This window comes from Caloenas nicobarica, chromosome 3, assembly GCF_036013445.1.
Source record: "Caloenas nicobarica isolate bCalNic1 chromosome 3, bCalNic1.hap1, whole genome shotgun sequence".
In the NCBI taxonomy this organism is placed as follows: domain Eukaryota; kingdom Metazoa; phylum Chordata; class Aves; order Columbiformes; family Columbidae; genus Caloenas; species Caloenas nicobarica.
In genome coordinates, this window is record NC_088247.1 from 78754848 (window position 1) to 78778445 (window position 23598).

Genomic DNA, 23598 nt, shown 5'->3' on the forward strand with positions numbered 1-23598 from the left:
TGTTAAACCTGCCAAACCTTTTCATTTGTGACTCAATTCACTCAGATTTGTAACAACCCCTCTAGCTGTACATTAACCCCCTTGGTTACATTCGCCGTCTGCATTGAGGTATCAGACAATCCTTTTGTCTTTTGACCGGTTGGCTGCATCCTGGAGCATGTTGTTTACTGGAGCGGGTATGAAGCTCTAGGGAGAGCTTCCTTAACATATTCTGAAATTAAATAGGTCAAGCTGACTGGATACAGAAAATGCTGACCCACATTTAGGAAACTGTTTTTTACTTTCTTCCCTAACCTTAAATAATGCCAAACTTCTCGGCAGTACCACAGCACCTACCCAGGCCCGGGCCGCAGCCCGGAGGCCGCCACAGGCCGCCACAGGCCGCGAAGGGCCAGTCCCTCGGCGCCACCCGCCCGAGCCCGCCGGGACACACTGCCTGCCCGCGGCGGCTCGGGAGTGATGCCCGCCGGGGGGTTCCATGAGACGGACAGGCCGGCCTCCCCTCAGCAGCTGCCGGGAATTGCGCGGCCACCGGCCGCCACCTTTTCGGGGCCGGCCGATTAAAACCGTGCGCCGGCCGCGGGGATTCAAGGCCGCAAGGACCGCCATGTCAGGCACCGCGGGGACAGGGCCTCGGGGCGGGCTCCTCCCGGGCCGCCGCTACCAGGGGAGGCGGCGAGGGAGCTCCGCGCTGCTTTGCCACGGCTGCCGGGGTGAGCGCGGCCCCGCGGCGATGAGGCGGGAGCGGGGCGAGGCCGCCGGGGCAGGGCCAGGCCGAGGGGGCGGAGCGGAGCGACGCGGCTCTTCCGCTAGTCGGTCCGCGTCGGGTGGGGGAAGAGGGCGGAGCGCGGCCCCCGCCATGTCCAAACACGTTTTCCTCACGGGACCCCCAGGTAACGGAGGCAGGAGGAGCCTGGGGAGCGGGGCAAGGGGCAGCGGCGCGGCCGCTGGGGCCTGGCTCGGCCTGGCCTGGCCTGCGCGGGGCTGGGAAGCGCTTGGAGCCGGGGGAAGGCACCTGCCGGCGGCCCCAGCACTGGCCCGGGAGTGCGGGAGCCCCCGGAGCGCCTCCTGCTGCAGCCCGGCCCGGCAGCTGCCCGCGGGGTGACCCCGGAGCGGCGTGCGGGCCTGTGGCTGTCCCCCTGCCCGGCTGTCGCCTGTCGAGGTCAGAGGTGCTGCAATAATTAATTTGTTCCTAATGAAAGCCCATTTTAGCTCCCCATCCACTCCCATGGCACATATGTGTCCAGGTGCTACTGCTTTTTCTTTGGCTCTTGCCCTGCAGCTCAGTGTTGAGGGAAAAAATACTTCTGGACAACTAATCCTGCTTCAATTCAACTCCAGCCTTTAATAATTTCTGAGTGCTCATCTTTTCTGTAACGTAGATGAGGGTCAGCAGGCACAGACTGAAGCATAGGAGGTTCTGTCTAAACATGAGGAGAAACTTCTTTACTTTGAGGGTGCCAGAGCACTGGAACAGGCTGCCCAGAGAGGCTGTGGAGTCTCCTCTGGAGACATTCAAGACTCACCTGGACACATTCCTGTGTGATCTGCTCTGGTGAACCTGCTTTAGCAGGTGGGTTGGACTAGGTGGTCTCCAGAGGCCCCAACCATGCTGCGATTCAGCACTTCCAGCCTGAATAATGTTCAGTTATAGGCAATAATTCATATCCCATATGCGCAGGCCTTGGTTGAAGCAGTGGAGTAGTTTGTCGTGGTAGGGGAGTCCGATTATTGTGGAGGTAGAGTGGCACAGAGCATGAGGGTTGGACTGTAAGGTCAATGAAGAAATAAACCAGTTATTTTGATCACAAAGCTTTCTTTTATGGCCTGAAAGTAAAGAAGTGGACCTAATTCTCCTTTTTATGACCCTTTTTCTTCTTGTCTGGAATTAGTTGAAAATGCTACTGCTAGGCTGAGATAGCAATGCCTTCCACCCACTTCATTCTATCTTTCCATCCACCAAATAAAGGCAGCCCTCCAGGAGACACAGAGGTTAGGCCTGCTGAGGCCTTCTCTCTGTTCATTTAACTGAATTTGAGGGAGCTGTTTTGATTAGCTAAATGTGTAATTCTGAGCTTTCTTAAACTTAGTTTGAATCATGTTAGCTTGCTTTGGCAATTTACTGAATGAAAGTAACCGAATTAGAGATAGCAAATCTACTTAGCCAAATGAGTATAAATTCGCTTATATAGACAAGGCCCTGAAAAGATGGTAGATACTGATGGTGCCACATTTGTCATTTTATTGTTGTTCGAATGCCAGGTATCCCTTTGGCTTCAGTTTTGAAAAGTTTGCTTAATTGTTTGACTAGGTGCCCTTGCAGCCGCAGAATGTTTTGCTATTGATATTTACTGTTAAGAAAGTAGTTCTTAAATCTGCTTAAAATCTAAGGGAGGAATTTGGTATGTACATGGTGAAATTATTTCTGTTGACATCTTCAGGCACCTCATATTTGATCTATATTCCTTGTCTCCAGGAATTTAAAGGTTTATTCTGCAGGTTATTTTCTATCTTCTGATTTTCTTTACAACAATGATTAAAAATGAAGTGATAACACTAAATTTTGTGAGAGGCAATAAAGTTGAGTTTAAAAGGAGATTGTCAAGGGATGTACTTGTGCAATGGCAAAGGAGAAGAAATAGCTCCTTTGTGGGAACTGAGAGGATGTCTGGAACATGGCCAACATTCACATTGTAGAAAATACATCAAACTGTGCTAGGAGCCATCAAGTGGTGCGGGTTTTAAGGATCTGTCTTAGGGTAAGAAAATGGATTATAGGACCACAGGCTAGTTCATGATATCACTTCAGGAGGTATAACGGAGGGTCAGCTATGAGGCCAGACCAGGTTGCTCAAGGCTTTTTCTAGTCAGGCCTTGAAAACCTCAAAGGGTATGAAGACTGTACAACCCCTCTGGGCAACCTGTTCCAGGGCTTGATTGTCCTCACCATAAAAAAGCTTTTCCCTGTATCTAGTTGAAACCGCTCTTGCGATTGGAGATACTTGGTTGGAAATACTTTGCCATGTAGGACCTGGTATCTTGGGGGCACTGAGTGCTTCTGATTTCTAGGACATCGCTAGAAGTAGGGTGTCCTTTGTGTCAGTTAGGCTCCTGGTAGCAGTTAGTTTTGACTTTATGATCTAATAGGGGGATGAACTCAGGTCTGTTCTTAAAAAATAGTGAATAGCAGTGGTAGGAAGGGAAATTCATCAGCCATTCTTCCAGCCAGCTTGGGTATCAGTTGTGTAACAGTATGGCTCTTGTGTATTTACGTGCCTTGAGGCAAGCTTTGTGGCCTGGCCACACACTATTTAAGCTAACAAATTTAGTGGTAGCCAGCAATATTTTTACCCTTCTGTTGTGACTTCACTGTAGACATACTTCTTGAAGGCTGAAAAAACAATGTACAGTGTCAGTACAAGATGAAGTGTGAAAGGTGTTTCTGTTCTTCCCTTTCCTTCCATTTAAAAAAAATAAATTTTCAGACCTAATCAATGTTCCTGCTGAACTGATTAATTACTGTGGTGTTGAAAAATGAGCTTTTAGTGGAGAAGAAGATTAATCCTGTGTGATTTTTGTTTCCTCTTTATTTTTAGGGGTTGGAAAGACTACTTTGATACAGAAAGTCACTCAAGCTCTAAAATCCTCGGGCATTTCCATTGAAGGATTTTACACAGAGGAGGTTAGAGAAGGTGGCAGGAGAACAGGATTTGATGTTGTCACTTTGTCTGGAAAACGAGGACCTTTATCTAGAGTCAGGTACTGGGGTTTTAATGACTTTAACTGGCTTATTGTTTCATGCTTCTGCCTCAGTCTGTCAACATGTTAAATGCTCTTCCAGAGGATGATTTCCAGCACACATATGACTTTCATGGTCAGGTTCTTTGGTCAGTTCTTGTGTCCTGCCTGATACCTGTATTGTGTATGTAGACAATGTCTCTATTGCGTAGTGAAATATTGAAAACGTGCTAGAAAAAGATGTTCTCTCTTACTGCCTTCTTTACACCAGATAGCGAGGAAGCGCTACTGAGCCTTTTGTTGTGAGACCACGTCTCTTTGGGATACAGTAAGTGAATTATTATAGTCAAGGAGGAAGATTTTTTGTTTCCACCAGCTAATTTATGGAGATAGAAGTGGAAAATAAAGGGGAAATTGCATATAACATTGTTTTAAAGAGGCACTGACTGGCCCACAAAACCCACATGTGAACTTTAAGAAAAAGAGGGTTTCAGAGCCCCACTAAGAGGGGGGCCTCTGAAGTACAGAGGGGCTCACAGTCTCTGCTGATTTACTAGACTTAGCTTTTCATGCTTTGTGCAAAAGTTAGTCTAGGTCCAGATGTGACATTAGCACCTCATTCAGACATAGTTATCTGACTAAATAATTCGCATATTGTTAATAAAGGAGGTTTACCTAGGATAGCGTGATGAAGCATGCAAACTGAGTATTTTTCCAAGATTGTTTAAAGGTTTTGCAGCCCATACTGAGATTTGGGCTACTGCTGTGATGCTGTCTGTAGTGTCACATTACCAAATTCAAAGATCTGAAATGCAGGCATGTATTTTGATTTCAGCGTAAGTATACCTGCTGGCTTTTATATCCCATGGTCCTTCCATACACTGTTCAAATTTGAGCTTACATAGTTGTGAAGGTAGCTTATGGTATATTTATTATCTGAGAGTGTGCTGTCTGCAGTATGACCTAATGGATGGTTTGCAGGGTTTCTTTCCTTTTCTTGAAAGAATGAAGGGGATTTGACTTATTAGGATAACTTCTCATAAATCCACTTGAAATGACTGCAGTGAATTCTCACTAAACTCATTACTTAGAAGGAATTGTGTGTCTCTTTTTCAAATTCAGTTCTGGTTCTTCTGCTTCAAGACGTGAATATCGAGTTGGACAGTATGTTGTAGACCTTGTTTCATTTGAGCAGCTGGTTCTACCTATGCTGAGAAACGTAAGTATTCTATTGAAGCTGCTGAAAAATAGATGTTTTATGATAATTAGTGTTATTGGAAGGCTGTTCTAGAGTGCTAGTTTTGGATATTAATAAGTGGCTTGTTTCTTGGGTATTGAAGATTCTGATTGACTTCAGGATCAGGAAGCTGGAGGGGAAAATGTGGCTTGTTCTCTTGTGCTTATTGTGGTGTTGGAGAGATTGCAGTCCCCTCCCATTCCTGATCTGACATTGTCCTGTGAGCAGGACCTCCTTGGCCTGTGAGATGGCCGATAGGAAGGTTTTTCCTATGCCACCATCTCGCATATTGGAAAGCAAAAAAATCCTCTAAGTGGCTTACCATGCAGAACAGGGTGGAGTCAGTGGGTCTAAGAAAAAGACTTTTTCTGCTGCTCTTCTTTACAGCATTTTTTCCCCTCTTGCTCTGATTCCCATCTTCTTCCAGTATAAGCATTTGTTTCTTGAATCCAGTGGTTATTTTTTATTATGTATTTTGATTACCATTAGTGCCTGCAGAGTGGTAGGTTTTAACTGATAGTGGTAGCCTTATAATTTGGGATTTAGCCTGCTGCACAAGGAGTGCTCTGACTGTGACGAGACTTTTCACTCAGGCCTTTTGCTGTCCTCCTTGAACATTCTGTTACTGCCTTTTTCCCTCTTCCTCTCTCTCACTCCAACCTTTCCCCTCTCCAAAATTAAACAAAAATAGATCTGATTTTGGCAATAACATATCACAAACATTGTTCAGCAGCTGCTGAATGGTACTACTAAAAAAATCCTATTGTGATTTTTCTACACTGCCAAAGCTCAAGGGGCCAAGCAAGAAGGGACTTCTTAATGAACTTCGAAAGGAAAACAAACAAACAAACAACAACAACAAATACACAAAAAACAAACCATAGAGGTTCAAGGAGAAAAAATGAGATTGAGGATCTGATTCTTATTTTTGTCAAGGAACTTTAAAGTCTGAGAGCAGGGAAGCAAGGGTGTTGCAGGCAAGGGAGAAAGGAAATATGAATAAAATGGAACAATTTTTATATTTTTAATTTTACTGTAACTCGATTGACTGTGTTAGTAAGTAGAAGGATAGGTTAATAAAAAATATTTCATTAAGCCAGCATTGTACTTGGAATCCTTTTACTGCTGCATTAATGTGAAGTCCAGGAGAGATCTTGCTAGGAGGATGTTAGCAGTGTTGAGTTTTTCTGGTTGTTATGTAGCTTTCTGCAAGTACAGGAGAGTGAAGAGAGAAAGAAAAGGGGCCAGCAGGGTCGGAAAGTGCATGACCCTGTTCTCATTCAAAGTGCTGTTAATCCGTTTTGTGAGAATGTGGTCATGCTTGTAGACAGCACAAAATGGGAGAGGAGGAGTGTGAGGAAGATCATAGAGCTGAAACAAGAAGAGACAAATGAAGAGCGAGGATGGGAGAGTTATAGGTATGGCCTGGTTTGATTGGAGGCCAGCACGGCGTGGGTATGTGCCCATTTAGCCTTGAGGACAGTTTCAGCTCTTAAAACTTGGGTCTCGATCACTCCAGTGAGAACAGAGGTAGTTCCTACAATGGATGATCTCTCTGGTTCTGGAAAGTTCTTCAGGCAGCACTGAGGATTTTTTTCAAAGCAAAGTGTTCTGTTTCTCAATATGTGACCTCGTGACCAGTATTGGCTTTTTAGCTCACTGATCTATGAAAGGATTTTGGATAAAACAGCTACTCAGCAGAGACTTAGCTTGAAAAGATTTTAGGATGCATGTTATACAGTTCTTTCACTTTCCCAGAAGCAAATACTTTGCCTTCGCAAGGGAAAACATTTTGATTTTTTTTTTCCTTTCTTTCTAGGTTTTGTATAATGTGGCTGGTATTGATATATATTCATGGATCTACAGTGATGTTTTGACTTGAGTTGATTTCCTCCTCACTTCTATAAACAGTGGAGTATAGTTCGTGGTTACTGTTACCAAGAGAGAGTAGGCAGTGTACCTCTTTCTGCTGCATAGTTCCTCTGCTTTCTGAGTTGCCTTTCACTCAGTGACAATCACCGTGATCTCTCCTAGAGTTCCCTGCTGCTCACACCAGTCTGCAGTACGGTACCATTTGGCACAGTATTCGCTTAATGAAAAAAAACAAATAACACGTGGTTAATCATTAGTATGGTGCCTATCCTACCATCCAGAGGGATGGCTAGGGCTATAGAATAAGCTATATCTTGACGAAGAAATGGAAGATGACTGTTCTGATGTGAGAGAGGCTTGGAAATGGCTTGATTTTTATCTGCGTAGCTTTGAAGAAAGCTAGTTGTTCTGAGAGAAATGCTAGTTTCAAGCCTCTTTTGACCCAGCTGCAAGAGGAGGGGCTTGCAAATCTAGATTTAATGCAAGTCTTTTTTAATACTTGTGTTGCATGGATATTGATCTATTCTAGATGGATAGTTTGACAGGAAGAGTGAAGTTTTGAAAAATTGGTGTCCCTCAGATTGATTGAGAGCTGCTAGGAGGCAAAGTGCTGTTCTTAATTGTCAAATAGCTTGCATGGGACCATTAAGAGAATTCTGCTTTGAAGGAAAACTGATATTATGGATATTTCCTGTTGCAGTTGGTATTTATGCTATACAAATATTTTCGTCTTTCAGAAAATCTGTACTGGAATAGAAATGACGGATTTATAAGTCTGTCATTTAGCAGCAGCAGCTTTGGCTCTTCCACTTGCCCCAATATTACAATTGATTTCATTTCTTCTGGAGGTATTTCTTTTATTAGCATAGAAAAGATTTCTGTTGCTTTTTCTAAGTTCTGTGTTGTTTACAGTCTCCCGATGCTCTTTTCCACAGGTAAGCCATGGCAGTGATGCAGAGAAAACAGTTTGTGTCATAGATGAGATTGGGAAAATGGAACTCTTCAGCCAGGCTTTTATTCAAGCTGTTCGTCAAACACTGACTGGCTCAGGGACTGTGGTGCTGGGAACTATTCCAATACCTAAGGGAAAGCCACTGGATCTTGTTGAAGAAATAAGAAGTAGGAAAGATGTTAAAGTGTTCAATGTGAGTAATATTTAATATCCTTAAAGACTCTTCTGTTGTAGGTTGCTGGTTTATATTTGGCTCTGTTCAAAAACTAATCATTACCAATTGATAGCTGTGGGTAGCTTGTATGAAATAAGTTTTTTAGTTTCCATTTTATTCTTAATGGGCAGGTGTTCACCTTATTAAAAAAAAAAAATCACATTTGGCACTTACTGTAGTGGTCTCATGCAGCTGGCTTTGCTTGTGCGGGGCTGTAGAAGTAATGATATGGTTGTTCTAAAAGTTTTTTTTGCTGTAGTATTATTGCCGTGCAAGTTTTCATTATTCATAAGAGTTAAATCTTTTGAAGTACAGTCAGATTTTTAGATTTATTTCTTTTTCCAGACTGGCTTGCAGAAATATTACCAGTAATCATGTTCAAGGAAAAAAAAAAAAGGCATCAAGGCATCAGTGGAGTTGCAGAAATGATTTCTAGAAGAAAGACACTTGTAAATGGAGTGTATGTTCTCTAGTCAGTAAACCAATTTTGGAATTCATTGTGTTATTTTTACAGACATATTTTTCAGAACATTAGGTCCTCAAAGTGCATTTCTCATCAGCTACAGGGAGGTTCTCAAAAGCTTACCAGAACAAAACATAGCCTGTTCACAGGAATACATGTGTGAGGTTTCTGTAACATCTGTAAGTGTCCTGGATGCTTCACAAAAACAAGCTAAACACAGTCTGTATTCCTTTGATTTATTTTTCTGCCCAGTGTGTACTATTTTTAGTAGAGAATAAAGCTATATATGCAAAACTGAACTGTGCATCTCTATAAATTATAAATTCAATAAGTGGGACTTACACATCCTGGCTTACTAAAAGAGGTAATGTGCTGTAGAGCAGTATACTGTTACAGCCTGTTCTTCAGATGCACATCACAGTGAGGATGCTTAACTTTGTTTTTGTCCAAATGAATGAGGAAGGAAGACTACTGTCTCAACAGCTTTGTACTGAATGGTCTTAATGACTGCAGGGAAAGCAAAGCCTCCATCTTCTTTTTTCTTCTTCAAGGTGAGATTAATAAAACCGCAGTGCTCAGGCAAGTTCCTCAGCTTTCTTTTAGTTGGTGCTCCCATCATCATCTTCAGTTTCTGCTTTTTTAAATAAATCCCTGTTTAATTAAAGTGCTAGAGCAATCCTAGGAGCAAAGACGAGAGAAGATTGCTTTCTTCGCATAAGCATTCAACTTGTACTGTTCCTTTCGGAGATAAACCCCCAGGTTCCCCACTGACAAGCTGATATGTGTTAGTTGTCAGGGTGCTGAACAGGGATGCACATGAATGTGAATTTGTTATGACTGGCCATACAGTGGGAGGAGTGGTGAAGAGGGGCTGGAGAAAGCCTCGCTGAAAGTAGCACTCATTCGGTGCTTAGGCTGCAGTCACGGCAAGGCAATAGTGTGTGTTTGGTCCTCTCAGAGGAGGAAACAGTGCTAGAAAACAGCATTTGGCTTTTCAAGGGAGCTTTTGAGGCTTCTGCTGTCTGTTTCTATCAGGGGATGTTCTGAGGGTGTGTGCCACTCAGCCTGGGTTGCTGGCTGTGTCAGTCTGCCCACACAGCTTTCTTTGAAGCGCCGACTACAACCAGCTCAAGTCGTCCTGTAAATTTCAATGGAGCAATGTTTTCTCTAGCTTAAAAAAACTTCACTAAAAAAGTAAGCCATCCTGTTTACGCTGCTGAGATTAGTTTGTGCAGGTTTCTTTTATTTAAATAGAGTTCTCTGGTGAATCTGTTAGCCAAAAGCATGGGTGTGAAATGTGTGCCAGACTGCAGTGGTTCCCAGGTGGCAGAGACCTATGCTGAAGTCTTGTGCAGGAGGGCATGTGTCTCGCTTGCTTCAGTGACACACTACACGCTCTTTCCCAGCTAGTTAAAACGTGTGTGTGAGGCGGAACAGAACCTGCCCGTGGGGAGCCAGAGGTGTTACTGGCTAAATGCCGCATCACCAGATCTGTGCTTCAAGGGCTGTGGCCTGGGGAGAGCCTGGAGTGCCCCAATAGCTCATGGTCAGTAATTCCTTACTGACTTTTATGGTGCCTGGAAGTGTGCAGAAGTAGGTGGCAACCTTCCAAAAAAGTTCTGCCTGCTTTGTCACTTGATATGGAGTTAGGCTACATTCAAGTAACTCAGCAGAGTTTTCTCATCCTTTTTTTAGTGTCACAAGGATAGTTGTGATGTTTGACACTGATTGCGTAGAGACAGCTGTTTGGGGTTTTACAGTCACTTCTGTCTTGAAAGCATATTCAGTTAGTGTAAATGGGCCCAGATGCCCTAAAAGCAGGTGAGGATTTGGTCCCAAATGTTTAATTTATTATGTTTTGAGCACTTAATGATGGGAGTTCTGATATTTAACACATTTTTTTCCATCGTTGCCCAATTCCATTTTCCTGAGAACTAAACTTTACAGTGAAATTGCAGAGGCTCTTATTGCACTTCGCAGGTCTATGTAGTTTTGCAGACACGGTGTCATAAATAGGATCAGATTATCCTTAGCAGCTGCCAGATATTCATTTTCTCCTATTTTACCATCTATTAATCTTGTTTCCATGAAACCCACTAGTGAAGTTTGGTTGCATATGCCTTTTAAGAAAGAAAATAAATAGTTAAATGGATCAGAAGAAGAAAAGGTTCCATTTGAACAGACTGTACAAGAGAGGTTTCATTGCCGGTACTTTAACAGTTAGGGGAAGAAAGCTTTTGTCCTCTACTGTTGCCTGCTTGGAGACTAGGTAGTAGTTTCCTCCACCTAAATGCTTCGTATAAGCCGTGTCTGCAGTTATTTTCAAGTCCCTGTCTAAAAATCTGCCCATCTGTTTGTACATTCAGTGCAGATACTGGGAGATGTGTTCTCTCCGGGAAAGCTGCCTGCACAGAATGTCTCCAGACCTTAAGAGGAGACTTATATCTATCAAGCAGCCTTTGTAAAACAGTTGTGAAAATTTCCCAGCACTTGGCACTTTCTCTGCTGCTCTCACTGGACTTCTGGCATGTAGGTATGGAAAAGGGATAGATAAAATGTAGTATTGTTTTTGTTGGCTGTGAGACAGTGGGAAGAGCTATTAAATGTTCAGAAGGTTCTTTGAAAGTCAGGATATTGGGACACTTGCTGTGAGATTTAGAGTTTGGCTGATCTATGCTTTGTGCCTTGTTTACCTTGAGGTCTCTCAATAGGCTTACTGAAGAGCAATTCCACTCTTTGTTGTCCTGCTCTCTTTGTTATTGTGGGATATTCTGTTTATCTTATAATAGGCTTGGAATGATAATAAAACCAGCAACACTTCAGGCAGATCTGCCCTTTCGTTCCCTTTTTTTATGTCATTTTTTAAATCACTTTCATGTTGATCTGCTCTCTTGAATTCAAGTGGTATAGGTTAGACCATCGTCTCTAGGTTTTACAGTGTTGGTTTCCAGCATTTGGATAGGATGTCTGTGCTTGTAAATAGCAGTAGGCTCCTAGGGCCAAATTGTTCAGGTAGGACTGTCACCTGTTTAATAATAATAATACTTTCTCCTGTTCAGTATTGACTGCAATACTATGCAAACCCTTGTGCTCAGATCTTGAATGCAGTGAATCCTTGCTGGTAGAGAGTTTTATGCCATGCATAGCATGGTGTCTCTCCTTCCTTGTCAAAGAGCATTTCTCAAACTTTGTTGAAAATATGGATGCCCTCACTTCTTTTTTTGGCTCGTCTATCTTTGTTTTCTTCCTGCCCTCTCTGCAGGGATCTGAACAGTGGGGAAAATTTCTCAGACTTTTGAAAATGAGGCTTTTGCTGACACTTCACAATTGCTTGTTAACCCTTTCACCACCCCAGCCGTCTCCCCAGGTTTTGGTTGAGTTAGTGAGGCAGGGCACTGTGGGTCACTGAGCTCTGTATCAGGACCTGGTCCATCAAGAAGGGGTAATTTACACCCCCTTCCCCACCAGTTCATGCTCTGTTGTTGCTGTCCCTGGGAGCTGAGCTGACTGGCAAGTGCTGGCATTTGCTTGGCAGTTCACAGTGAGCTGCAGGTGCTGCAATGCAGATGGGCCCAGCAAAGGACAGGAGACTGGACTATATGGATTCACGTGTACTGGTCTTAAAGCCCAACGTTTCTGTGGACTGGTCAACCAAAGGCACACCTTAGTGTCCTACAAACACCCCAGCTTTCTCAAGTAGTCTTATTTCATTTTCAAGATGTTTCTATACTGCAATGCTAATGCTTCTCAGAATACAGAATTGTGCTGCTAAGTGTGTTTTAATTTTTGTCGTTGCACGTGGTTTTGGCTAGATCTGTCATCCTAATAAATACAACCCTTTCAAGTACTGAAGGCAAAAGAACTCCACTTTATAGTAGGAAAATTATATTGGGTAATTGAAAAGGATTTCTAGTAATGACAAAAGTACATACTGGTTCTTCAAGTGATTCTTGTTAGTTATTCAGGCCCTGAATAATACTGCAAAATACCATGGGTAATTACATCAAAAAGATCACTGAATATTCAATTACATATGCAGGTTTGTGGGTTAAGCTTGTGTTCTCAGTAGCAGGCAGAGGCAGGTGTTTGACACTCAACATTTGTCCACTAAGAAAGAAATGCATTTGAATTTCTGCTTTGTTCTTGAAGCAACGGTTATTGATCAAATTACATGAGTTTTAATTTCTCTTTCTCTAGGTTAGTAAGGAAAACAGAAACAGCATTTTGCAAGACATCTTGGCGGCTGTGGAATCCTGCAGAAAATGAAGACCTTGCCTGTAAACACTAAAGCTTTTATTTTTACATAACATTACAACATTTTGCGGATGTTTTAGAATCTGTCCTTCCTGCTTTAGTCCCTGGAGGCTTTAGTGGAGCCTTCAGAATAAGCAAGGTAAAGCTGGTAATACTCTAGAATGTGAAAATGAGATAGCAGGATTCTTGTTTATTCAGTTCACAAGCCAATCCATTCAAAAAAATTGAACAGATGCATAGTTAACATCCAGTTCTAATCTGGGCATTTGAAAGTCAGGTGGTTTGACACCAGGTAAAAGCAATTAACTATCAAATCTGTTTGTGATCATGGTCTTTCAGAATTTGGTGTGGACTGTTCTGCCTAGAGGGCAATTTAATATCTGGATCTCAGCCCTGGTGTAACAGAACAGAATCCTGCCCAAAATGCGTGTGCGCTCTTCTTGGTTTATGTAGAAGTATCTTTGCTGTTGGTGACTCTGCTTAGGTGTGTCCAAGTGTGTTTCAGCATGGGTGCTGAGGATTCATGAGGTAGAAGGAATAAGCAGATGCTCTCCTCCTGACCCCAGACACCCCTCTCTCCAGTTGCAATATAAGAAGGGTTATAGAAGGGTTATCTGGAATTTCAAGGAAATTTCCTGTAGTCCCAAGTGACGTTTACAGAATTCCACTTCGGGGGGAAAATAACCAACTCTACCCTCTCCTAAGTGGCCCAGACAGTAGTTAAGAGGGCTGCATTATATATATATATGTATGTATATAAATCTTTAGGTCCATGAAGTTCAGTCAAGTCTTACGTTTTTAATGCAGAGTTTATTAGGTCAGGATTGACTTAATACTGCATTTTTCTATATGGGTTTTCCCATCAGTTATGTTTATTGACACTTTCTGTTTGGTTGGGTTTTTTCCCTTATTTGATTCTGTACATGCATAATGGTTAATGTTGAAATAAGTGTTTGAGAATATTAGACAATGTTTTTTCCCTATGAGGTGTGCAGATGTGTTCAGGAAAAGTGCTACCACTTAATCAGTTTTGCATGTTGTGAACACAGAATTCTCTCCCAGGTGCACACTTGTTCATTGTGTGATTTATAGTCATCTCTGGCTGCAAAAAGTTATTAAGAATTCAGTCACTTCTTAACTTTTTTTTCTGTTCAGTTCAACAACCGTTAAAATGAGCAAACTCTTAAATCACTGACATTTGAAAATGCTTTTAATTTCTGTAAAACTGACACCCCAAGTTGTAGGGGGGCTGGATGGGGAGAGGCATTTTTACAGGTGCCCTGGAAAACAGATGAAACCATGAAGGGAATGTCCTTTCTCTTTCCAAATGTTCAGAACAGGGGTCTGGTACAAATATTGCCCCTTTACTAATGACAGGAGGTACATGCCATGTTAAAGGATGCAATGGCCTTGTTACCCTGACTGCCTGTTCCACTACCACGCTTCCCAAATCTGTTTGGATGATAGTATCATCTTCATCACATTTGGGAAAAGGGAATTCTTCTCAGGGTCCCACTCCTTTGAGAATGTACAGCTCCTGGCTGCTTTTTGCAAAATAAGGCTGTGCCCTGAAGGTATCACTAATCCCCTGTAAATTACTTTGTGCATCTTAGACCTTGTTAGATGGTGAAGGACTTGGGATCAAAGCAAACTTTTTCAGAGCTATGTGCCATAGACTTTCAAACAGAAACCTCTCTGCTCTTCAGTGCTGGATGTCCTACTGTTTCAATGTTTAGTATCTTAAGATGTCAAATATGCTGCAAAAGAATAGTTCTTTCAGTGATGAAATGAGTCAAAAGTCTAGCATGGTTTTAGTGGGACTGCAGCTGAATCTTACATGATGACTGACCTTTAAAGCTAAATAAAATGGAGATATTTGATACTTTGCTGTAAAGTCTGGGGAGGGGAGTTACTTCAGGAGTGATGGCAGAGCTGTTTGCCAGATTCCAGCTCAGCCAGTGTTGTTGGAAGCGGTATTTGTTCCTCCTAAGAGCAGATATGTTGCCCTTCATATAATGCCATGATGCCTGCTGTAGTCCCATCACTTAATTGGCTGGAAAAAAAAAAGAAAGTCATAACAACAAGTTTGGGGAGCTTTTGCTCAATGTGCCTATAGTGCTTTTAAGCCATTGTCTAATGGTGCAAGGAAGACCTTTTGTAGTGAGGGTAGATAATCACTAGAAAACATAAAATGGAGCTGGATTTTTCGTTCACTGGAACTGTGAGTGAAGGATCAGCCCTTTCAAATCAAAGGGTATTTTTGCTACTGACGTCATTGACTCTTGCTTTCTGCTACCTATTTCAAGATGGGCAGAGACTTTAATTAGGTGTTGTTGTTTTTTTAAAGCCCATCTTCTCTCTGAGCTACAGAGTGTTTTTCAAGAGAAATAAAGAAAAATTTTGTGGTCTACGTTTAGCAGGAGATCCTGGATGACCTTACCAGTTGTGTCCAGCCTTTTAATCTGAGACAGTCCTGAAGAAATTATTTGCCCTGTTTCAAATATACATTGAGTGAGAAAGCAATCTTTCCAACTGAACTTAGTTTTTATGACACCATGTTTACTTTAGAGGTAAAAAATTATTGTCTGGTTTTGTGCTAGTAAAATATTTGGAAGGCCTTGAGAGCACTGTAACAACAGCATTCACAATTCCCCTGATGGGCCCATTTTACTAATAGTCCACATTTGGTGAAAATAACCTCTGATGTAGCTGCAAGATTCCAGATGACAGCATTAGTGCACCTGCAGGTTTTAATTGGTGCAAAAATGGGGAGAATATGAGGTACCAATTACTCTCTCAAAGCCTGAGAACTGAGGATGTTCTTGGCAAGGAGGTTTGTAATTCCAACATAAAATGGCACACAGCATGGAATAAACAGGGCCTGCATTATTTATCATGCATTAGACAATTTTTGACTTGTAAAACTCTGAGAAGGCTGAATGAGAGAAGTGAATCTTTAACACTGGACCTGCTGCAAAGTTAATTATATGTAATATGTCTGTCTTGCAGATTTAAGGATGTGCAAGCACTAGTGAAACATTGTAATTAAATACTAGCTCTCAATCCAGGGAGTAATCTAAATATGGCGATAATTGTGTAGTTAAAAAATATGCATTGATGAGAAGATGATTATTACATGCTGGAGAATTTCACTGGTAATTCTAATCTTCTAAAATGAGCTGCACAAAATTCAGCTAATCTTTAACTTAAATTCCCCAGCAAGAGAAGAGCAGTCAGTGGGTTGGAGCCAAATGCAGATAACACTTCTTGCTTTATTCTAATAAATAGTGTTTTAAAAAAGCTGTGATGACATTGCAGAGCCTCCTAAGAACTTAATTGTTTCATAGATATTGAAGTGATCTGGCCATCTTGTCAAGGGGAAAAGAGACTCACACTGGTAAATCCTTTTTGTTAACATTTGTGTTAAAAGCAATGAATGCCAAAATTTTTCTGTCTCTAGGAATGAGTTGAGACTTTTCAGTGAGAAATCTACTTCCTTTCACACAAGAAGTTTGCATGACGCTTCAAAATGGAGGAAGGAGCAGGACCCCCAGCATTTATATTTTGGAGTGAACAGAAACAACCTTTGTACGTTGTGCCCATCACTGTTTCCTACTTGCTGTGGTGGGAAACAGCCGGGCTGAAGGCCAGACTGGGGACTTGCCAACGTACCTGGGGGATATGCGTTCAGCAGTCTCTGGTTTGCTTTGGGAAAATGTTACTAAAACCCTTTTTACCAGATCTTTGGGTCATGATTCACCCTTAGGAGTATAGCACCTGGCTTTTAAGTTATGATGTAAACAAGAGCTTATTAGTGAAAGGAAAGTTCAGGAAAACAAAATGGGAGAGGGGTCAGTGTCCCCCATGCAATGCAAGGGCTGAAGTACTGTGTGTGTGCTATTGTTTTGTTCTTCTCTGCGAGGGTCTCACTGAGCCAGTGTGGATAAAAATCACTCCCAATGTTTCTTTTCAGCAATGGTGATGTTATCTGGGTTAAGCTCTGTCCCTTCTGCCATTTCTATGAAAGAACCTCATGTACCAAATACTCTTGTGGATTGAGTGTTTGGCTTCCTCAAAGGACGTGTTCAGCCTTCTAGCAAGATGGGAATGTCACGGCTTTCAGATTGTAGAAACAAGGGGGTATGGGGCCGGCTGAACAAGCATCTGGCAGGCTTCTGCCTTCACCCCCTGCTGAGTAAGTGGCCTCTGCAGGTCTGGAAAAATTGATGTATAGCCCCTGAATCTTCAAAATTGACACAAAATGAAACCGTGTATAAAAGGTACTTCTGTGCTGGTAGTGGCCATTCTTTCTGCATCACAGCTACGCTAAGAAATCAGACCTGTAATGCATGCAAACTGTTCAGCCTGAGCAGCTTCAGGGCCAAGTTCTAACGACCGCGTTACACACAACGAAATCTGCCATCAGTGCTGCAACTGACTTAAAAGCGGAGAAAGTTTGGTCTGCTTTTCATTCAGAGCCCAAAACTGCCCAACAAGTGGAGTTCCTGAGGTGTCACAGGTACCTCCATCTTGCAACTCTAAAGCACCTCCTGTATAAGGTTAAGTATCAAGCTGCTTAGGTCTCTCAGGAATAAAAGTATGGCTAAGAACATATGCCAATAACAGCACTCTATGGACTTGGGTGCCTTTTGGTGCTACGCAGAGCTGTTCTGGGCAGCTTACTGTTGAAATTAGGCCTTCCGTAAAGTGTTGGTACCTGTTCGTTAGTTTTGTGTGCATCGGAGCCTTAAATGCATCTTCTGTCAGGTAGAGAGTAATTGGGTCTGTCTCTACCTCATGCAAACATGGTGTGGTCTAAGATGACATTTAATCAGTACAATCTCATACCTAGTTCCAGGTTTTATTTCTAACCATCATGTCTTATTATTCTGTAGGTTCCACCGATATTTAAAGACATTGCATTTAGCACTAGTCATTAATAACAGCAGACTATCTCAAAAATTGTGGAGAAATGTAATGTGGGAGAGTTTGTGCTGTCTTTTTTTTTTTTTTTCTGGCTTTTGTTACCATTGTTAATGGCCATTCTTTGTTTTTTCAGCCCACTATGGTGGCTTGAATGAAGTCAGGAACTGTGAGGCAGCTGCATTATGTTGGGCTGCAGTGACAGAGTGCATGGAGATGGCAGGGTCTCATAGAGAAGATGTGCTGGGCCTCAGTCCATGCTAAGCAGATAACAGTGGCTTGCCTCTGAAAGGTTTAGTATGCTTGAGTTGGATACATAGAATATTTTAGGTTAATCAGGACTACTGGAGTTACTTATTTTTGATGGAAATGAATTTAAACTTAAGTTATTGTAGTAGACTGCCATGGAAAAGCTCAGAGTACAGAAATGGGGCTGGTGGCTGTTAGTAAGAGCTCTGCACCTACCTGTGTAACCTCCATCCGTCATTTGTAATGAAGCACTTCATGAGCAGGCTGGTGGGAAGAAAGGTACCATCTGCCAGAAATGGTCACAAGGGAGCAGTTGAATTCAATTTCTTCTACATCACACCTGGGTGCTGGAGGAGACATTAGCAGGGCCTAAACCATGCTGATGACTGTGTGTCTCAGGGGTCTGTACATTAATAATCTGCTTCTGCCCTTGCGAACCTGAGCAGAATTTTGCCTAGGTTGTGTTGGGCTTTGTAAATAATCAATTCATCAATATCTGAACTGAAAGAAAAACAATAGATTTCTTAATTTCACAAGGCAGAAAGCAAATGAAAACAATTCAGAATGAAAACCCAAAAACTGCTGCCACACAAAAGGTACTTGGATCATTTTATTTTCACTAGGTGTTATTTAGTTCTACTAACTTATCTTAAGTGTGGCACAGTAGGAAGCTCAGAATGCAACTGTGTATCACCTAACAGAAGGAGACTTAGCTACAGCAGCTCTTGTTAAATCTTTCTTGTTAATTGGGACAAGATGGCCTGGCTGCACATCATTGTGTCGAGAATTAGAAACGACCTATGGTAGTTACAGTAAAGAGGAATAGCAAGACACTGATAGCTGCAATTTTTTTAATTAAAAAAAAAAAAGAGGAGCACACGTGCGTGCTAAGGAAAAATCTGTTGTAGCCTTTTGGCTTCCAAAGTGGTCATGCATTCCTGTAAATCAGTGTTTCTCAAACTTTGTGAAGGCGCAGCCTCCCTTGTTTGCCTCATCTGTCTTTATGCAACTATTAAATTGGCAGCAGCTCAGTTTCTCTGGGGGAGGGAAATCAGAAGGCTCTGTAATTACTGGCTACAAGTGTTTATGGACACTGAGCCGTGTCCAGCAATTAAAGGCATTTAGCTGTTCCCTTCCTAATACAAACACTTCCAGACGATAATTACAGCCTGCTTTGCACTTTCCTGTCCTTGAGGAGGATTCCCCTGGGTGTTTTGGCAACTCCCAAGGGGGCTGTTGCCTGGAATTTGAAAAACACTGGTGTAAACCAAACAGGAGCACGAGATAATACCTAAGAGCAGCTGTTTATGTAAAGCTGCTTTCTTTGCAAATGAGGTGCACCTTATGCTTTGAAGGCTTTCCATGCACTGGGTACTTTCTTTTCTCACATTTGACTTTTGTTAATCGGTGTAGTGTGGCTCAATCACATAATATTTCAGTATGGCTGCATGCAGTATATCAATCTGTGATGGTATGTTGCTATTCAGAATTACCACCTGCATAACATGTTAAATAGCAATAAAAAATATTTGCTTTGGAACAAAAATCAGATTTAGCTCTTATGTTACAGTACATGTTGTACTGTCCTTTTACCTATTCATTGTTTCTGTTCAAAGTTGTCCTTTGCTATGTTATATATCAAATGCCAATTAGTTTGCATGCGATCAGCTGTTTAGTTATGGCAGGAAAGAGATGTCTTGTGTGCTTTTCACTGAGTTATATTGATATTTCCCACTGTATTCACTCGTGATTCCAACCATTCCAGGAGAAGGAATGTCAAACAGGTGGTATTCATTGTTCTGGGATTTACAAGAACCTGAGAGGAAGTGGCACTGTGTGTTTTTTAGGACATCTTCCAACTCTACCCATGACAAGGCCTTTAGCTGAAGAACATCTGCCCCACAGTATTCTTGTGTAGAAGTTAGAAAAATAAACATCTGGAGGTTGCTTGTTACATTTGAAAGAACCTAAACCCAGGTACAGCTCCCTGACCTAACTATTTATTTCTAAGAAGCATGTGGCCCTTGTGCTAGGAATACTCCTACTGCTCTTCAGACAGGCTTTGCTGAGAAGCCGTGTCTTCCAGGGCCATATCTTCTTGGCTGGCCCTTCTGCACTCCAGGTTCTGACTGACGAACATGGCATGGGCCAGACCTGCCTCTCGCCGCGGTCTGGGTTCTGTAGCATCAGTTGCTTCACAGGTCTCAGTAAGTTGCTGGAAAGAAAGAAAGAAAGAGAGAGAGAGAAGTCAATCAGTTTAGGAAATTTCTAAGTAATACTTCAGCTATTTTTGAAGTGACAGGTGAAAAAGTTAAAATTTGATTTAGGAATGTCATTCTTTGACACTGCTTGGGATTCTTAACATGCATTATTCACAAGGGACTTCTGAAGAGCGAAGAGGTACTTGTCACACTTTGTGTAACGCATAAATTTGGAAGGAAAAGCAGACTAGGAGCTAGAGCTTTTAGTACCAGAGATGTACATGTATAGAAAGCTGTAAAATAATTTGGATTTAAAAGGACTTCTGGAGGTCATCCAGTCCAAAACCCCCTGCTCCTAGCAGGGCTGATTTCTAAGAAGTTAAATCAGGTTGCTCTGGGGCTTGCTTTATACACCAAAATTTAAATCCAACTTACAAAGAAACCTTTTCATCAGAACAGGAATGCAACTATCAGTCTGAAAATGTTATGTGCAGTGTCACCCCACTGTAAGGACCTTATTAGTATAAAAGCTTTCCAGAACTGTGCTGTGTTAATGTTTAAATAAAACACTTCCTCCTTACCACTTCCAATCAAATAGGCACCTGGATTCTGAGTAGTTACTTTGACAAGGACTTGCCTCATCTAAATTAATCATGTAGTTTAAGTGTATCATCTAGGCTGCCAGTGGTTGGCAGGGAGAGATGAGTGTCCTGGGGAAGATTTCCTCTTGACAGCTGTAAGGGTGAAGTGGCTTGTCCTCTCCACTGAGTACAGAGGCCACACCAACAATCTACTGAGACTTCATGCCTAAATTTTAGATGGCTTAAAGCTGGACAAGATGAATCCCACCATTACTACTTGGTATTGCAGACTGGCTGAGTTCTTGCCAATTAGGCTGTAAACTCTTGAGCTGGAATTATGCCTTGTCATCTGATATGTTCAGCTGTACATGCAGAAATATCAATGCTCATTAGAGTAATAAAGTAGGATTGGACCCAGGTTAGTAACGTTCAGTCAACCTCTGTTGAAGTTCACGGCAAAACTCCAGGGAACGGTACCATACATGGTATTTTGAGTTGAGAGCAAAACACACATAGGCTAAGGAGTTTATTTTACTTGGGGTTTGGAGAATTCTTTGAAAATTGGGGAAGTTATACACAGTTCAGAATGATAGTACCAGGGAAGTGGTTTGGACTTTATCCACAATTTTCCCATTGGCAATTTGGTTCCATTTTGATATGCCAAATGTGAAAGTCTTAATTATCTTGTCACTCAACCTTTAGTTGCAGTTGCTCTTTAATCCATCTTCTCACGTTATGGCTCTGTAGTGCTGAGGTGAAAGTTCCAAAATTCAGGAAAGCAATTGATGGCAACCAGAGTTAAATAAATATGCTTAAGTAGACAATAAAACAATAACACTACTATGTGCATTAAGTTTTCCAGGGAAGATGGGAATAGAACTGGGCCCCTCCTGGGAAGAGGGCTGGAAGTTCTTTGTGTGCAACTGTTTTGCTGTTAGAAAATGCTGAATCACAGGGCATGCAGGTTTCCTTTAGGAAATCTTTCTTTCCTACGGACTTCCTTTGACTAACCCTTTCAGCAACAAGGTTTTCAGGTCCTGGACTGAATTTCTGGTCAGAGAGAGGGACAGAACAAGTTCAGTGGGAACCGTTCCTCTTTGTACAAATAATTAAGTCCTGCTTAAGCAAGCCAGGAAGGAACTAATAATTCTGCTTATGATGGTACTCAGCACCCAGGCTGCAGAAAATTGAGACCTAAGTCCCTGGTCTGAGTGAAAGGAAGAAGGACTTCGCTCCAGTTTGCAATTTCAGGTCCACGCTTAACAGCCAGCCTGTGAGTTACTTACAGATACATCACTCTCATATACACACTAATATTAAACAGTCTCATTTGCATTGTGATGCAGCAAAATCCAAAACAAATCCCCAAATCCTGATGTTGTTTTGGAAAATAATAGTTTCTGACCAGTGAGGAAAGAAACCAAACAGTGGTGAGGACAGTTCAGGAACCTGGCAGGAGAGCACTACAGAAGCTGACGCTTAGCACTGCTATTTTGGCTGCAGCCTTACCTGAGTTGCTTGACTTGCTGCTCTAGCAGATGGACCCATGGCAATATTCATACTGCTGGATGACTGGGTGTCACTGGTGTTACCTCCTTCAGCAGCCGAGAGCCCCGAAATCACCAAAGCACTTGAAAAACTTCTTTTGCCGAACAGCAGGCTGAGAGTTGAGCTGGTGGAAGAGGCCAGGCTGGACCTGAGCATGGCTGCAGCTCGGTCCTGCACAGTCAGCTGGCCAGCAACAGGAACAGCGGGGGGCTGGGAAAACACAGATGTTGCTGAGTTGTGGAATGACAGCTGACTGCTGGAAAGCCTTTGGGCAATTTCGTGGGCAGATGTAGATGTTTGGATGAAAGGCTGGCGGCTTTCTACAATTGGTCCAGAGTGACTTGAAGAAGGGGGCCTTTGGTTTAAAGCAGTGTGTGCCTGGACGGACTGACTCCTGGGTTTTCTCCTGCCTTTAAAAGAAAGATTAATAATATATTTAGGTAAGTGGCATCCTGGTGAAATCTGTGCTATTGACAGTGTCCCATGTGTACACATTACTATTGGCAAATTACTACTGCTTTTATCAGCACAGAAACCCCAAAATAACACAGATAACGCATTGCTAAACTTATGAACCTGTCCGTGTTTTCCACGATAGGGATTCTGGATTTTGGTCAGAATAGCTCCAGTAGTTCTGCACTGGGTCAAAAGAAAAGGAAATGAGAAGGCACCCCAAGGAAATTAATCACAGGCTCACACCTATTCTGCCACGTGCATTTTAACCTGCCCTGTGAACGGCTAAGCATAGTGCTGTTGTAACTCCACTCCCCTTGGACAACCACACTAGAGTACAGGATGTTGAATATCCATCTTAAATGGCTTGGTATAATTAAATGCAAAAATAAAACCAAAAAACTGTGAGTTAAAACAACAGCACATTAAAAAGAATTATTCCTGCATATGGGGAAGGAGAATTTGAGAATTCAACTAAGTGGAAGACTACAGCATTCAAACCACAAGACAGTTTTAAAGACTAATATTAAACTATATCTGAGTTGTGAGAGTGATATTTACAGTAGATCACAGACTGAGAAGCTGTGAGCACTTCCAGTTAGAGTAGTCAACTGGAGGTCTGAATGAAACCCGCATAAGTTTCTTGCCCCATTCTGTGAAGCATCTCTATGCAGCCACTGTTGGATACAGAGAGTGGATGAGATAAGCTATTCTGACGTGCCTGGACAACTTCTATCTTCATGTACACATACACCCCCATTTTTAACTTTTATATCAATGCCTTATGTCATTCAAACAAATAATTACTGTATTTCTTATGCTTGCATATATAAATAGGCATGGAATGAAAACCAAATCAACTACTGGCCAGTGAACCCACCAGATACCTGCTTGCACCCAGGCACTCTGCAAA

The 23598-nt window shown here is 42.2% G+C and overlaps 2 protein-coding genes across 2 annotated transcripts in view; one reads left to right on the forward strand and one right to left on the reverse strand.

Moving 5' to 3' along the window:
• The first annotated feature begins 812 nt into the window (after positions 1-812).
• Positions 813-19448, forward strand: NTPCR (nucleoside-triphosphatase, cancer-related). Its single transcript, XM_065631049.1, has 5 exons — positions 813-893; positions 3597-3759; positions 4861-4957; positions 7783-7992; positions 12674-19448. Exons 1-5 carry the CDS (start codon positions 860-862, stop codon positions 12740-12742), a joined length of 573 nt encoding a protein of 190 aa, XP_065487121.1. The 5' UTR covers positions 813-859; the 3' UTR covers positions 12743-19448.
• Positions 19449-19898: 450 nt separating this feature from the next.
• PCNX2 (pecanex 2) overlaps positions 19899-23598 on the reverse strand; it is a 149383-nt gene continuing 145683 nt past the window's right edge. Inside the window, exons 33-34 of the mRNA XM_065631048.1 lie at positions 22194-22642; positions 19899-20117 (exon numbers count right to left, since the gene is read on the reverse strand). Coding sequence (XP_065487120.1) covers positions 19944-20117; positions 22194-22642 — 623 coding nt within the window. The 3' untranslated portion in view covers positions 19899-19943. The remainder of the gene's footprint in view (positions 20118-22193; positions 22643-23598) is intronic.

Coding starts and splice junctions, on each gene's coding strand:
- NTPCR (XM_065631049.1), top strand. CDS start 860: ATGTCCAAACACGTTTTCCTCACGGGACCCCCAG. Junction 3,760..4,860: donor GGACCTTTATCTAGAGTCAG/GTACTGGGGTTT, acceptor TTTCAAATTCAG/TTCTGGTTCTTCTGCTTCAA. Junction 4,958..7,782: donor TTCTACCTATGCTGAGAAAC/GTAAGTATTCTA, acceptor TCTTTTCCACAG/GTAAGCCATGGCAGTGATGC.